Raw genomic sequence first — 12,877 nt, 5'->3', positions numbered from 1 at the left:
TATTTCTGCTTTATTTGTGATAGCGACAGCTGGAGAGAGACAGGAGAGAAGAGAGGGGATAACATGCAGCAAAGGGCCTGGACTGGAATCAAACCCACAACCTACCAGGGGAGCTCCTGGGCGGCTATTTTTCAGAATGGTTAAAGCCAAACACAGACGTCAGTGGGTGTCAATTAAACGAACTCGGTCTTATGGAACTCGTACAAATCTGACAGCAGATTACTGGGCTGTTTATTCAGTGCTGTGGCAGATCATGTGACTGGATGAAATGAGTGCTGATCATCATAGGACAAAATATAAAGAGGCTCTGCTCAAAGGAACATTGCTACCCTGAAGGTTCGCAACAGCTGAACAATGAACAGAGAAAGAACTTTGACCAGAGAAAAGAAACCAGAAGCGGCACATCTGGGGGAGAAAAGATCATTTTTTCAGCCTGAAACTTCCAAGAAGAAGAAGAAGCAGCAGCAGGTGTATGAAGCAACAGACACTTAAAGGTAAGAGCAACGATTCTGTCATCCAGGTCTCCAGGGTTGATGACTACTGCCCCCTGCCTCGTGTCTATTATCATTGCAGCCAGCAGATCTTAGGATCTGTCACTCAAGTTCCCATCTTCTCTTTCGCTCTGGTCCTCATCGTCGTCCTCGTTGCCTCCCCCATTCATGGCCTCCACCCTGGCAAGCAGCAGCGGCAGGTTGATGGCAAGGCCCGGTGTTTCCTCGTCAGAGTCTTCCTTCGGAGGATAGAAGCGCTTTGCCTTCGCCACAAAATCATCGGCAATGTCGAGGTACAGCAGACGGTCCTGTGGAGAGGTGAGGAAGGGGAAGAGAGTGTGAGTATGGGGGTGTTCAAGGGGCGGGGTCTTCTGCTGCACTGCAGGGACTGAATATCAACCTATGTCCTGCTGGGATTGTGATCTGAACCACTGGGACGATTTTGATTCATTTTTCCTTTGACCAATTGCAATAGAGTATTTTTAGTTATAGTACATCTTGTTTGAAGGAGCCTTTTCCTTTGGAGTGCAGCCTACAGAGGATTCATCGCAGGTTCATCCTGATTTTCATGCCCAAGCTTTATAGAAAAATGTAACTGGCACTCAATGGATTTTTGGAAATATGATGCTAGACCTTTTTGATAAGACAAGTTCCCATCGCTGTGGCCTGAAGCGCAGGCCCCTGAGGTTACGTTTTAACCCTAAACTCAGGTCACAGCAGGGACGCCCTCAGTCAGTGTGAGTTCATTATCGCTGGGATTCCCTCTGCTCTCACCAGGATGAATAGATATCTCTCCGGTGGCGGTTCTCTGGAGTTAAAGATGGAAGTCTCCGAGTGGAGCATGTTGAGCATGGCGCGTGCTGCCGGGGCGTTACGCATGCGGTCGTGCGAGGCTCCGGCAGACACCGTCAGCAGCGTCTCTGCCTCCGCCATGAAACCTAGAAGAGAAGGCATTTCCGGTCAGTCTGTGTGTGTAGAAGCGACAAGTCTGCGCCGCATCACGTCTGCCCAGCGTTACCTAAGTTCTCCAGGATTGTCTGCCATTTGTCTCTGACTTCTCGACGGGTGTCTCTCATGGCCTCGATGTCCACACTCAGACGGCGGTAGCCCTGAACAGGAAAAGGACAAAGCCTTTAAAAACCATTTCTGGTTTTCTAATTGGATAATTTCATCATTGTCCTGCTGACACACAGTTAGGTGGAATAACTGACCATCATACTTGACTTATCATTTATGCCTTTTGTCTTTTGGAAATACATTTCAGCCCATTTTTGCTCCAGTTAACATCACCTAGAGTTCAGTTCCCCTCCTGCAAAAGCTGTTTTTGGTTTCTTTTTTCAGCTTTGGGTTAACATGACCGTTAACTCCAGACTCCATTGTGTTTGTAAAATCCTCCCTCACATACCGAGGATCCCATGCGGGTCTTGTTCCTGGCCTGCAGCAGGCCGTAAAGGACCCGGTCGTCATCTCTCTCCGAGTGGCTGGGGTCTCCCGGCGTACTCCACAGGTTGGTCTCCTCATCCCGACGCTTCTGGACTTCACGGTTAAAGTACTCTAACGGATCCTGACTGCGTGGTCGGCCAACACACAAGCACCAAGAAGCGCAGTTATTACACATTCATGCAGCGTTTGATATCGACGACTGATCAGATTAATCACTTGCTGACTGTAAAGGATTGTCTGTGCATTATATTCTTCTCTAGGTGATCTGCTAAAGTGGAAAACACCTTTTCTGTCTCTGGCCTGTGTAGTGTGTACTTACGGTACTAAAGGCTGCTTTTCATCATCGTCGTCGTCATCATCGGCGCAGCAGCAGCAGCAGCAGAACTGCACGCAGAACCTCTTAAAGGCTGAACCCATCTGTTACCAACAGAGTCAAATAGGAGTTCACAGTGGCAGATAATCCAGACGGAAGAACGTCCCGCTGGTTGTCTTTAACTCCGCAGTGCTGCTGTTCCTGTAGATGCTCTGAGGAGATTCCTTAGAAAAAGGGTCTTATTCAAAGCCTAAATTTCAATAAAAAGGGAGAAAAGGCAGCTGTCACAACAAATACGTGGTCCACTAGAACGAATCTTAGAGGAAGAGCACCTCAGGTCAAAAACAAAACAAAAAAAAAAAAAAGGGATGCCCAAACTCTACCTAATGTTCAGCTTCCCATTTTCAGGACCGTCCCCACATCCAGCAGAGGTCTGTCCTCCAGATCACTGGCCAGAGCCGGTCTGGAAGCTCAGGCAGATGGCGGCCCAACGACTGGTGTTTCTCATCAGCCTTACATGGAGAACAATGAGAGCAGTGAGGCGCTCGCTCTCTCATCAGCCCAGAAAAACCCTCGTTCACACACCCATGGCCTCAGAAGACAGTCACAGCACAATCATGTGAGCTGCTCCGACTCCTGGCCTCAGCATTTTGTTTTGCCCCGAGGACATCCCCTCTTCAACAGGGGGTTTAATTAACGCTCTGTGTCCGATCCACCGTGGCTGTATTGGTTTAAGGATAATATCACTTCATGGTATGTGGTAACTGAGAGTCTTTAACCTCCAATCTGTGTAAATGTGGTTAGATAAGCATCTCTCGATGGACTGCTTTAAGTTTCTGAAGATTATCTCAGTATCTAAAAGTCTGGTGGAGAAAAAGCAGAACTGTGTGTGCGTAACGGCCGTGATGTGGAGGGCGACTACGCCCAGAAGCCAGACCAGTTCTGGAGTCCAAGTCATGTCCTTTTCTTTTACAACAGCGAGGCTGCCACACGTGACGCAGGCTCAAGTCACAGGACTGTTCATGACATAAACACCCGCAGGGAACAATGGTGGAAAAAATGTGGCCGGAATCGACTGCGATAATTCGAGAGTCATCCAGTATCACCTGCCTGAATGCAGTCACGGTGGAGGGAAAGCATGTGGATCACCTCATTTCCGCTGACGTTAGGATAAACCGCACATACGAACAGGACACAGAGTATAAAAGACTCACAGCTGGCAAGTTAAAGGAAGCGGGGACGGTCATGAGTTTGTAGATTTTATTAGACATAAGACACTTGTTAAGACTCAGAAACTGTTGGTCAGTGTGATGGCTTTAAATTAACATGCTGGATGAATGATCCATAGACACATACATTCAAAAACTGTTATGAAAGAAAAGAGGAGCTGAAGCCCTCAGGCAGGCTGCATCTGCGCACAGTTTACCTCCGCTGAAGGCGCCAAGCGTCGAGTTAACGGCGTTAAACCAATGCAAAGCAAAACAAAAGGCTGGCGTGTGATGCTGCGATAAAGGCACCAAATTGTTGATATCACTGATTACTTTCATTTGTCATTCCCTCTGCACAGTATGAGGCTAAAATCCTGAAAAATGATCCAGTTAAATCTTGATATCGACATAAGAAGAAGGAGTAATTCCAGACTGTACAACATGTAAAATGCCTCGAGGCCACGTGGCCGTGCTGCGAGCGCGGTGCGGTGAACGACCACATCTTAGTCGAAACATCACCCATAAATAGGCTCCTTCAAAGCAGTCGCTCTCAGCTCTGCAGTCCTTTGACCCAACAGCGAGACCTCGGCCCTTCATAGCCGTCATAACACTGAGGCGCATCGTTTCTATACTATTAAAAACAACATGAAGCTCCACGATGCAAGAGACGACCCAGTGCTGAAATCATATCTGTTCAGTCTTCTGGTGACAAATAATGAGTTCTGCTATGTTACCACAAGGCCACTTGAGGTTATTGGCACAAAAGATAGCATTAGGAGGTAAATACAGCATCCTAATCGATGGACGTTATCGCCATTCGCAAAGCAGACCGACAGCCTCCTGATTCGACCTCCCGGCTGATCCCGAAGTGCAAAACAAAAGCTGTATTAAAAACGTCCAGGAACAGTGGATTACACGTGAGCGGACAGACGTCTGCACCCGGGGACGGGGGACGATGTCAAACCAAGAGGCTCTCCCTGCGTGGATCAGTGGGGTCTCCCTCTAGTGGTGATCAGACAGCGAGTGACGTCAGTGTGGAGGAGGAGGATAAACTGTGTGGAAAGAGCTAATGTGGCTGTGAAGTGTGGATTTGTTTTAGGGCATGAGCACCAGAGAAAGTCTCCTTTGAGATGGTGCAGTGAGAACATCCAAAAACAAACCAAAAAAACAAAGTAAAGCAGCAAATCAAAGGCTAACCGTGTGTGCAGTCAGATAAGGCTCAGAGACACAGCTGCTTCACGCCACTGCATTAGTTCGTTTGTAACGAGAGAGGCAGGCGCCCACACGAGCGACACTCACTCACGTCCTCAGTCAGGGTTTCTTGTTTCAGTAATGTCCAGCCTGCCGCGTGACGGCGGCTTCTCATTGCACGGCGAGGGACACAGCAAAACAACTACAGGTCCACATAAAAAGATGCATGTGATCACGGAAACGACACTGAAGTTTGAGGAGGAGCGGGAAGACCGAGGTCCTCCTCCTCTCCGGTACGTGGTTTGTCTCCAACGCTTTGAAGTGCGGTCTCCTCAGTTCAGGCAGCGCATCCCTTCAGCTTCGACGCATCAAAAGGGTTCAGCTACGCCCGTTTTTGGGAGTTCGCTGGAGGAAAACAGCGGCGGCACCCCTGAAGCAGCCGCGTGTCCTGTTTTTAAAAGTGTTGGTGGGAGCGGAGAGACGGCCGCAGCTCAGCGATCCGCTGCCGCAGGTGGGCCATGAATTCAAACATGGTGGCAGCCAGACTCTGGTGGATGAGGTAGCGGGGCAGTCGGCCCTGATGGGACACAAAAAGTGAATGTTAATGGTGGTCACATCAGCACATTTTGCTCACCTGTAATAGCTTTGTCAGTGCAGCCACTTAGCATGCTGATGTTAGCATTTAGTCCAGCTAACATGGCTCCATTGTCTATACTGACTATCCCTTTTGGGGTTGTGGGGGGGTTGGAGCCTATCGGACGGTCAACGGATGAGAGGCGGTGTACACCCTGAACCCGTCGCCAGCCGATTCTCACACCTAAGGACAATTTCAGAGTCACCAATTAACCAAATGAGCATGTTTTCGGTCTGTGGGAGGAAGCCGAAGTGCCCGGAGAAAACAAGCAAACTTCACACAGAAAGGCCCTGCCTGACCCGGGGATCGAACTGGCGACCTTCTTTGTGTGAGGCACGCACACTAACCTGCTGTGCCACCGTGCCACCCGGCTGCAGACTCAAATTCAGATTTTACTAATCGTCAAAGTTAAGACCATCCGATCTTCATCAAATAACCAAAAATGGTGGAATAACTGCATCTTCCCACCTTTAAGTCTGTGTTGAGGACCCAGATGAAGGTGCAGACGGACGGGTTACTGCTGGATTTGAGGACCACGAACCCTCCTGGACCGTTCTCCCCCCTGAGGCCGGCAATAAGGGAGGAAGACAAGACGGAGAAGTTCAACACAGCTGCACTTTCATCAAATCGATGGGATGTTCTTATTTACTGGATCAGTGACAGGCGGTCTGGCTAGAGGGATGTTCTGACCTGACGTAGCGACCGCTCGGAGGTCTGGCCTCGTGTTCGGTTGCCATGCCAGCAGACAGGTAGCAGTCTCGTTTGCGCTCCACCCGGCGAACATTAACAAAGTCCCTTCAGGAAGAAAAATCAATCACTCGATCAATTCACTTTCTTTCAGTCTGCATGAGGATAAGATGAAAAGGCAGAGAATGGGAAGAAGAAGAAGAAGACGCCCGCTGCACGCCGGCCGGCGTACCTGGCAGACACGACGCCCCCTGCTGCTCCGGAGGAGACATCGTACGACACCAGAGTGTTGTCGTCAACCCTCTGGAGGATCTGAGGACGAGCAGAGAGCACGGCTCGACGTCAGCGCAGCACAAAAAAACACAAGGAGAAACACTGAAAAGGAAAGAAAAGCCGGCGTCACCTGGCAGACGGAAACCGTTCTGTTCCACTGGACCATCTTCTCCGGTTGCAGAATCACTTCCTGATAGACAAGCTCGGCTGGACACTGCATGAAGGCCTGAGCAAGAACAACAACACACACCAGAAACGAGTGCGTCTGCAGCTGTGAGTCAAGAAATATGGCGTCACTTCAGACCTGAGCGCGGCTCACCAGACCCCGCACAGCACGCACGAGAGGAAACGGCGTGAAAACGTGGAAAATTCGACAAAAAGATTACACATCTCATCAGCTGCGGCAACACCAGAGTGAAATGATAAGATATTATTGGTGGATTTTTTTATTTTAGCAGACAAAATGTCACATTCTCTCAGCTCACTAGCTCTGTTAGCAAAGGGAAAGACTGTATGTTTAAGCTCTACAGACTCGTGTGTCTCTCTCTGAGGGACATTTTTACAGTCAACGTGACGTATTTCTGTCTCAACACACTGACGCTTCACACCCAGGTCGATAACTTCTCACCACGCCGGAAATGTCTAACAGGAGCACAGGCTTGTTTAGCACGGACAGTGAACGCTCCACAGGTCACAGCTGTGTCCACGAGCATCCTGTCAGTGCAGACTCCCTCTCTGGGAAATACACACTAAAGGAACTCCTGAGCAACGTGACTCCGGTTAATCTGAAACTAGTGCAACAGCACCAGGAAGTCTCTGTAATATCGCATTTAATCTAACACCCCATTAGCCTCCATTATTTCACCGCTATGCCCTTCAGAGGTTGTTCAAACACACGTATGCTGCAAAGTGTGCTTAATTCGGTTTTGGCAAGGTGTTAAAAGGATTGCGAAAGCTGAGCTGAAGAGGGCAAAAATCAACAAGACGGAAGCCTCTTTTAAAGCTGCGTCAAACAGCTCGAGAGCACATCTGTGTTAATGTTGCTGCTGCTTTGTAAATGTCAAACGGCTCAAATCTAAATGAATGAGCACGACGGATAAACACAGGATCGTGGCTCTGAACGTGACTCGTCCGGATCGCTTCCACAGCACACGTTTGGGCGAGTTTCACCGTGAGTGCACAAAGGGCTGCTGCTGTACCTTGAGAATGAAAGTCTTTCCGTGGAAGGGAATCTCCAGAGTGTAGACAGAGTCGCCCATGTCCTGACAAAACAGGAGACAAAAGACGTCAGTGTCACGATGCTTTCGCTTTCACTTCAGCCCGTCCGAGGAAAGACGTGATGCCCGTGGCAGGAAGTTACAGTAGTCGTACTCTGAGCGTCCAACTTCTTCTCCACCACTAAACTGGATCAGTGAAGGTTTAACAGGATTCATGTCCAGCACACAGGACAGACTGCGCACTGCTGCATTAAATCAAATTTTTTTTTTTAAATCTGGCACCTGACCTGAACAAACACTCTTGAAGCTGATCCCTTGGATTTGTTTTTCTGTGACCTTTCAGTGAAAATCAACCCGTCTATGACCTCAGACCGACTCTGACATCACTGCGCTGAGATTTGTTCTTACTGATAGCGACAAATCTGCAACGTGCTGAAAGTCTGCTCGTCCTGCTCCAGTAGACAAATTCAAAAGTGGATTCAGATTCATTAAACTGCCGTCAAACTCCAGCCTTTCATTTGGTTTGAGGCAAAATACACTAAGTTTTTGGTTTGGGAGCAACAGCAGGTGCAGATAGCTGCTTAATCTAAACTCTTCTGCTCATCCCGACCAAAGAGGAAGAGGAGACACACATGAAATACGCTGAAGCTCAATCACGAACTCACGTTGTTCTTCTCAAACTTCCAGTTGTCCTCCTGGGACAGGATCTGTTCCACCACAGACATGGCCTCACGACCCTGTCGGACGTACTCCTTCTCCTGGAAGAAGAGGAAGAGGAGGAGAATGATCAGTCACCATCGGGTGAGGAGCGGAGCGGAGCGTGACGACTCCCGGTACCTGTGCAGTGACAGCTCTGCGGCCAAGACCCTCCTCATCCAGGTCCTCCTCAGAGCCTACGCAAACAGGATCACATCCAAAACTCAGTTTGTGGCTCAAAGAAGAAACACAGCGGACAGACCTGAGACACTGAGACAGGAATGCAGACAGACGGATGAAAGGAGACAAGCAGACATCACCTGCGATGGACTCGGGCGGCGAGTAGAACTGCCCGTCTGAAACAGCGCGGGGGTAGATCATGGGGGCTCGCTCGCAGGCTGCGTTCACCGCCGCGAGGTACGCTGAGGTCCAACAGAGACATGTTTCAAAAAGGACAAACGGATTTTTGCCGAGTCGTGCTCAAACTCGTCGGGAGTTGTCCTCTCTCACCTCTCTCGTCGTCGGCCTCCTGCGTGAGCACCTTGAAGTCGAGGAACCAGGTCTCCAGCCAGGCCACCACGAAGGAAGTGATGGGCAACACGTAGCCAAAGGCATTCTGGGACAGGAGCTGTGTCGGGACAGAGAGCGTCACCTAGACCTGAAGGGTACTGAAAGCACTAGAGGTGCTTTTACGGCTTCCGTAAGAGGTGGCAGCTGCTTTTAATGCAAACCTAATAGTGATCCGCTGTGTTGCGTAAAAGTGTAAAATCAGAAAAGTCTCATCGTCTGGTCAAATTACTGGCATAAATGCAGAAGTCAAAAGTTTCAGCAGTTTCAACTGACGCGCTTGCAACACACACACACACAAAAAAACTGCGCAAGTGACGAGGAAGGGGACACTCACGTTGGATATGATGACCTTAACGACGAGGAAGACGCTGGTCACTAGAGTGGTCACCTGTGGAGGACGGAGGATTCAGAGTGAGCTTCAACTCACGTCCACGTGTGCTAACGAGAGATTACTCATCGGTTCATCCGTGTGTGTTTGCCCGATCTCACTCACCGCAATGACCCACCAATGCTTCAGCCGAAAGGCAGCGTAGCCCACTTGCAGACACAGGAAACGAAAGACGGCGAGGAGCTGAGAGGAGGAGGAGGAAGAGGAGGAGGAGGTGTCAATAAAGGCAGATCAGCTGTAAAAGCTCGTTCTGGTGCTATAAATCAGATCATATAACAACAGAAGTCTGTTCTCTCTGTAACATGAACAGGTTTAACATGAGAGTCGGCTCACTGAGGCACCGAGAGGGTTTCCACACATCATCAGGTGACACACTAATAAAATGCTGTTTTTCTAGCTTGAAATCCAAACGTGCACTTACAAAGATGTCGAAGAAGGAAGACCTGTAGTTATAATGGATGACCTCGTTCTCTAAGCTGTCCTTGATGGAGCTGGAGATCTGCGGGAGAACAGAGTCCACGTCAGACAGAGTCTAACTCGCCTCTGAGACCATAAAACCTGAAGCCCACGCTCACGTTCAGCTCAATGATCCACAGCAGGGAGATGAAGAGCAGATCGAACGTCACGAAGAGGCAGAAGGTGCGGCGGACGTCGGAGATGGCCTTGCGCTCTGCGGGCGGCACCAGCAGGTACGGGGAAGGGAGGGACAGCGACGTGGAGTAGGAAGCGTTCAGGGAGGCGATGGCAGGCAGGCTGCCCCCGAGCTCCCCGTACTCTGCGCCCGGCATTCCTGTGGTGGGACAGGAAACTCCTGCTGCCGCAAGAGATAAAGCTGTTGGTCCACGATGGTTAGAATTAGAAACAGTGTTCTGCATTGACCAATGAATGAGGAGGAAAAGGGCATGCGCTGTTCACCGGATATGGATGGAAAAAACTTAGAAATACTACAGCAAAAACAGGAAAAAGGGTGGTGAAAAACAGAAAACAGGGAGCATGAAGCCAACTGGAAATATATTAAACTTATTCAGTGATAATGAAAAAGCGCTTTTGGCAAGGAAACATCCCGAAGAAGTCGAGAGAGCTGAACATGTCTGCTGCACAAAGCAGCATCTCTTCAATAGTAATCTGTCATTCGTTTGTCTGCACCTTGTGTGTGTGTGTTTGCAGAAATAATACACAGCAGATCACTGCAATAAAAACAGCAGAAGACAACCTGCTCTGCATGTCGTCTCATGGCTTTCCTCCCCTCAACACAGGCCTTTTCATCAGGCCTGAGAGCCAAAAATGATCCATTTGTTTGGATTTTAATGTTCAGACAAACAGCTGATGACGAAGTGTTAAAGAGGTCATTGTTAGCTTATTGCCTGTGTTGCACTTAAGATAACGTTTGTCCATTTTAGAGACCACGACACTGAGACTATAATCTGGACCAACCTGAATATTGTGAATCCGTGTAGAAACCAGGATGTGATCTTATATAGGTTTCCACACTCAGTGAGGCTTTTTAAAAGTACATGATGTCTAATTATCAGCATACTTCACGATTAGAGCTTTTGCTGAAAGCTGCTTGAACTTTGACCTCTGATTTCTGGCAAGATAATCGCTTTAAACAGGAAGTGAGTCTGTTATTCACCAACAAGTTTGACCATTAGACCATTGTTTACCCACTAAATGACGATCAGTCACGGCTGAGTGACTTTCAGTTGTGTCTTCAACTACTCATAGACAGTGAACTTTATGTTAGCACCTATCCCGGAGCCTCGTCCTACCTAGAAAAAATAGATTCGTTAGATTTAGTTGTAGTGATTTCAGACCCCATGACTCCCCCGCCCCTCATTTCTGCTAAAACCAACAAACTGTCTGACGGTACTTCTGTATCTGCTAAGCCAGCTAGCAAGCTAACTAACCCCTGTCAGCCAGTGTTTAAAAACAGACAGAAAATACCCACTAGGGTCTCTTAAAGTTCACTTTGGAAAACAAGCCCTGATCGAACGAATATTCGCTGGCTAAGTAGCCGCCGATGCTAGCCGCTCCGGTTAGCATACAGAGCTAACTTACCTTCGTTTGGAATCAAGTTACTCTCATTTGCTAACTGCTACACCGTGGAGAAAAAAATGACACACACACGCCATGTGTCAGGTGAACAGCTACAGGAAGTAACGACAGAAAATAAGAAAGTAAAGACAGCTTAACCCCTTTTCCTTTTCATAAAAAACACTATTTAAAGCATAAAACTCACTTGTTTTACCGCATCATCGCCGCCTGACAAATCTTCCGGGCTAACCTTTCAAAGACGAAATAACGCAGCGAGATGATTCACCAACTCTCGCCAGAACGCCGCAAATCACGTGACCGCCAACACGTAGCGTATCTTCACTTTCTCATTTTTTTTGTATTTATTTGTTATCAGAATGCTAATTGCATTACATTGTAACTGCTCATCTTACTTTTTTATTTATGCTTAAGGTTTTTAAATTATTATAGTATGATACACGGTGAAGTAGTGTAGCTGTTGCTGTCTTAAAGTTTATGTTATAGTGGATTCAATATAGTGTTAAACCGTGAGTAACCTTTTTCTTCTTATATTTAGAAATTATTAAAGTTACGCCTTAAACCGTTTGCTTTGACAATATTGTATTTGTACCTTTGTCATACGAATAAAGCAAATTCCGATTAAAAAATTTTAGATTAAGTAAGTCAACATTTCTGCCTTTGACGTTTCATAATAGAAGTTTCGTTATTTTAAGAATTTCCGGATGACTTTAGTGTTTAAATCGTGGACAAGTGCAGAGCTGGCTTTTTATTGTTTTATTTTGAATGTATAACCGGAAGCATCTCTATGATATTATGACTAACTTGACACTAATAGAGTGTAATTACAGAATGTGACCGATATAGGGAAGGAAACTCACTGTTATTAATACAACTGAGAGGGAAAGAGCAGTCAATTTAAACAATGCTGGCTGCAATTTTATGGAGTCAGACACTGAAGGGAATAAAGACTTTCCAAATGATTTTTTTTTTTTTTTATAGTTGACAGAGGTATAATTACACACTTCGCCCAGAGTAAAGGCAGATGTAAAAACCTCACACAACAACTTCCGATAAGGACATTCAAAATAAAGCGTTCAAACTAGACAGACTTGTGCACATGCACCGATTTACGGAAATAGAAATGTGAGCTCAGAACAGGCTGCTGTACTCGAATCAGTATCGTCATTTCAAAGCCGAAGTTCCGTAGCGAGATAAAGACACCAAATCAACACGTCAAAAACATCGCTTACTCTGTCGAACAATGCAAGATATTAAACTATGATATACTTCCGGTTTCGTTAAAAACAGAATTTTGCTGTTAGAAAAAAAACCAGTCAATTCAGGAAAAGCTTAAAAGAAGCTGCATGTGAACAAATAAATGTCTGTTTAATATTTATTTAGATTAGCAGCACCTGCTTTATGGTATTAACTGATGTGAGATTTTTGCATAAAAAGATGCACTGACTCTTATTGGTGCAGAGATACTCACGTTACTTTGAATAGAGTATTAAATATCGTGTATTTAAAAACTTCTTTGGTTGTCAATACCGAAAATGGACATGGCATGAAAAAAGTCACTAATTTGCTTCATATTGTTCCACTTTTTAAAGTTTATTTAGAGCTAATTATATAAAAATAAGTTCAGCTCGTGTCACATGAGTTAGCACAAACTTTAATGGGGGCTGGATTCATTTAGTTTAGTAGAACGCAATAGTGACTATATGTATGTGAG

General features: G+C 47.0%; 2 protein-coding genes across 5 annotated transcripts; both read right to left on the bottom strand.

Annotated features, from left to right (window-relative positions):
* Positions 1-460: 460 nt before the first annotated feature.
* mreg (melanoregulin) lies at positions 461-2,351 on the bottom strand. The gene is made up of 5 exons (XM_070981840.1): positions 2,254-2,351; positions 1,897-2,059; positions 1,510-1,600; positions 1,266-1,429; positions 461-799 (listed from the first exon to the last, which is right to left on the bottom strand). The coding sequence occupies exons 1-5, from the start codon at positions 2,349-2,351 to the stop codon at positions 584-586; spliced, it is 732 nt and encodes a 243-aa protein (XP_070837941.1). The 3' UTR covers positions 461-583.
* A 1,142-nt stretch (positions 2,352-3,493) lies between these two features.
* Positions 3,494-11,419, bottom strand: stard3 (StAR related lipid transfer domain containing 3). Of its 4 annotated transcripts, none has more exons than XM_070980626.1 (15): positions 11,351-11,419; positions 9,687-9,922; positions 9,533-9,610; positions 9,217-9,294; positions 9,058-9,111; positions 8,664-8,781; positions 8,474-8,575; positions 8,295-8,350; positions 8,123-8,215; positions 7,440-7,502; positions 6,371-6,466; positions 6,200-6,279; positions 5,971-6,075; positions 5,749-5,842; positions 3,494-5,223 (listed from the first exon to the last, which is right to left on the bottom strand). In XM_070980626.1, the coding sequence occupies exons 2-15, from the start codon at positions 9,897-9,899 to the stop codon at positions 5,101-5,103; spliced, it is 1,353 nt and encodes a 450-aa protein (XP_070836727.1). In that variant the 5' UTR covers positions 9,900-9,922; positions 11,351-11,419; the 3' UTR covers positions 3,494-5,100. The 4 variants fall into 4 exon arrangements, with proteins under 4 accessions (XP_070836727.1, XP_070836728.1, XP_070836726.1 ...); XM_070980627.1 differs by having other exon boundaries at positions 9,687-9,943; positions 11,351-11,411; XM_070980625.1 differs by having other exon boundaries at positions 9,687-9,925; positions 11,351-11,411.
* Positions 11,420-12,877: the final 1,458 nt, after the last annotated feature.

Source organism: Chaetodon trifascialis, chromosome 15 (assembly GCF_039877785.1).
Source record: "Chaetodon trifascialis isolate fChaTrf1 chromosome 15, fChaTrf1.hap1, whole genome shotgun sequence".
NCBI lineage: Eukaryota > Metazoa > Chordata > Actinopteri > Chaetodontiformes > Chaetodontidae > Chaetodon > Chaetodon trifascialis.
Note: the sequence above shows the minus strand (reverse complement) of the source record. Positions and strands in the feature narration are given on the sequence as shown.

Coding starts and splice junctions, on each gene's coding strand:
- mreg (XM_070981840.1), bottom strand. CDS start 2,351: ATGGGTTCAGCCTTTAAGAGGTTCTGCGTGCAGTTCTGCTGCTGCTGC. Junction 2,060..2,253: donor GAAAAGCAGCCTTTAGTACC/GTAAGTACACAC, acceptor CCGACCACGCAG/TCAGGATCCGTTAGAGTACT. Junction 1,430..1,509: donor GACAATCCTGGAGAACTTAG/GTAACGCTGGGC, acceptor CTTCTCTTCTAG/GTTTCATGGCGGAGGCAGAG.
- stard3 (XM_070980624.1), bottom strand. CDS start 9,986: ATGCAGAACACTGTTTCTAATTCTAACCATCGTGGACCAACAGCTTTA. Junction 7,503..8,122: donor GGAAGTTTGAGAAGAACAAC/GTGAGTTCGTGA, acceptor CTGTTTTGTCAG/GACATGGGCGACTCTGTCTA. Junction 6,467..7,439: donor GAAAGACTTTCATTCTCAAG/GTACAGCAGCAG, acceptor GTTCTTGCTCAG/GCCTTCATGCAGTGTCCAGC.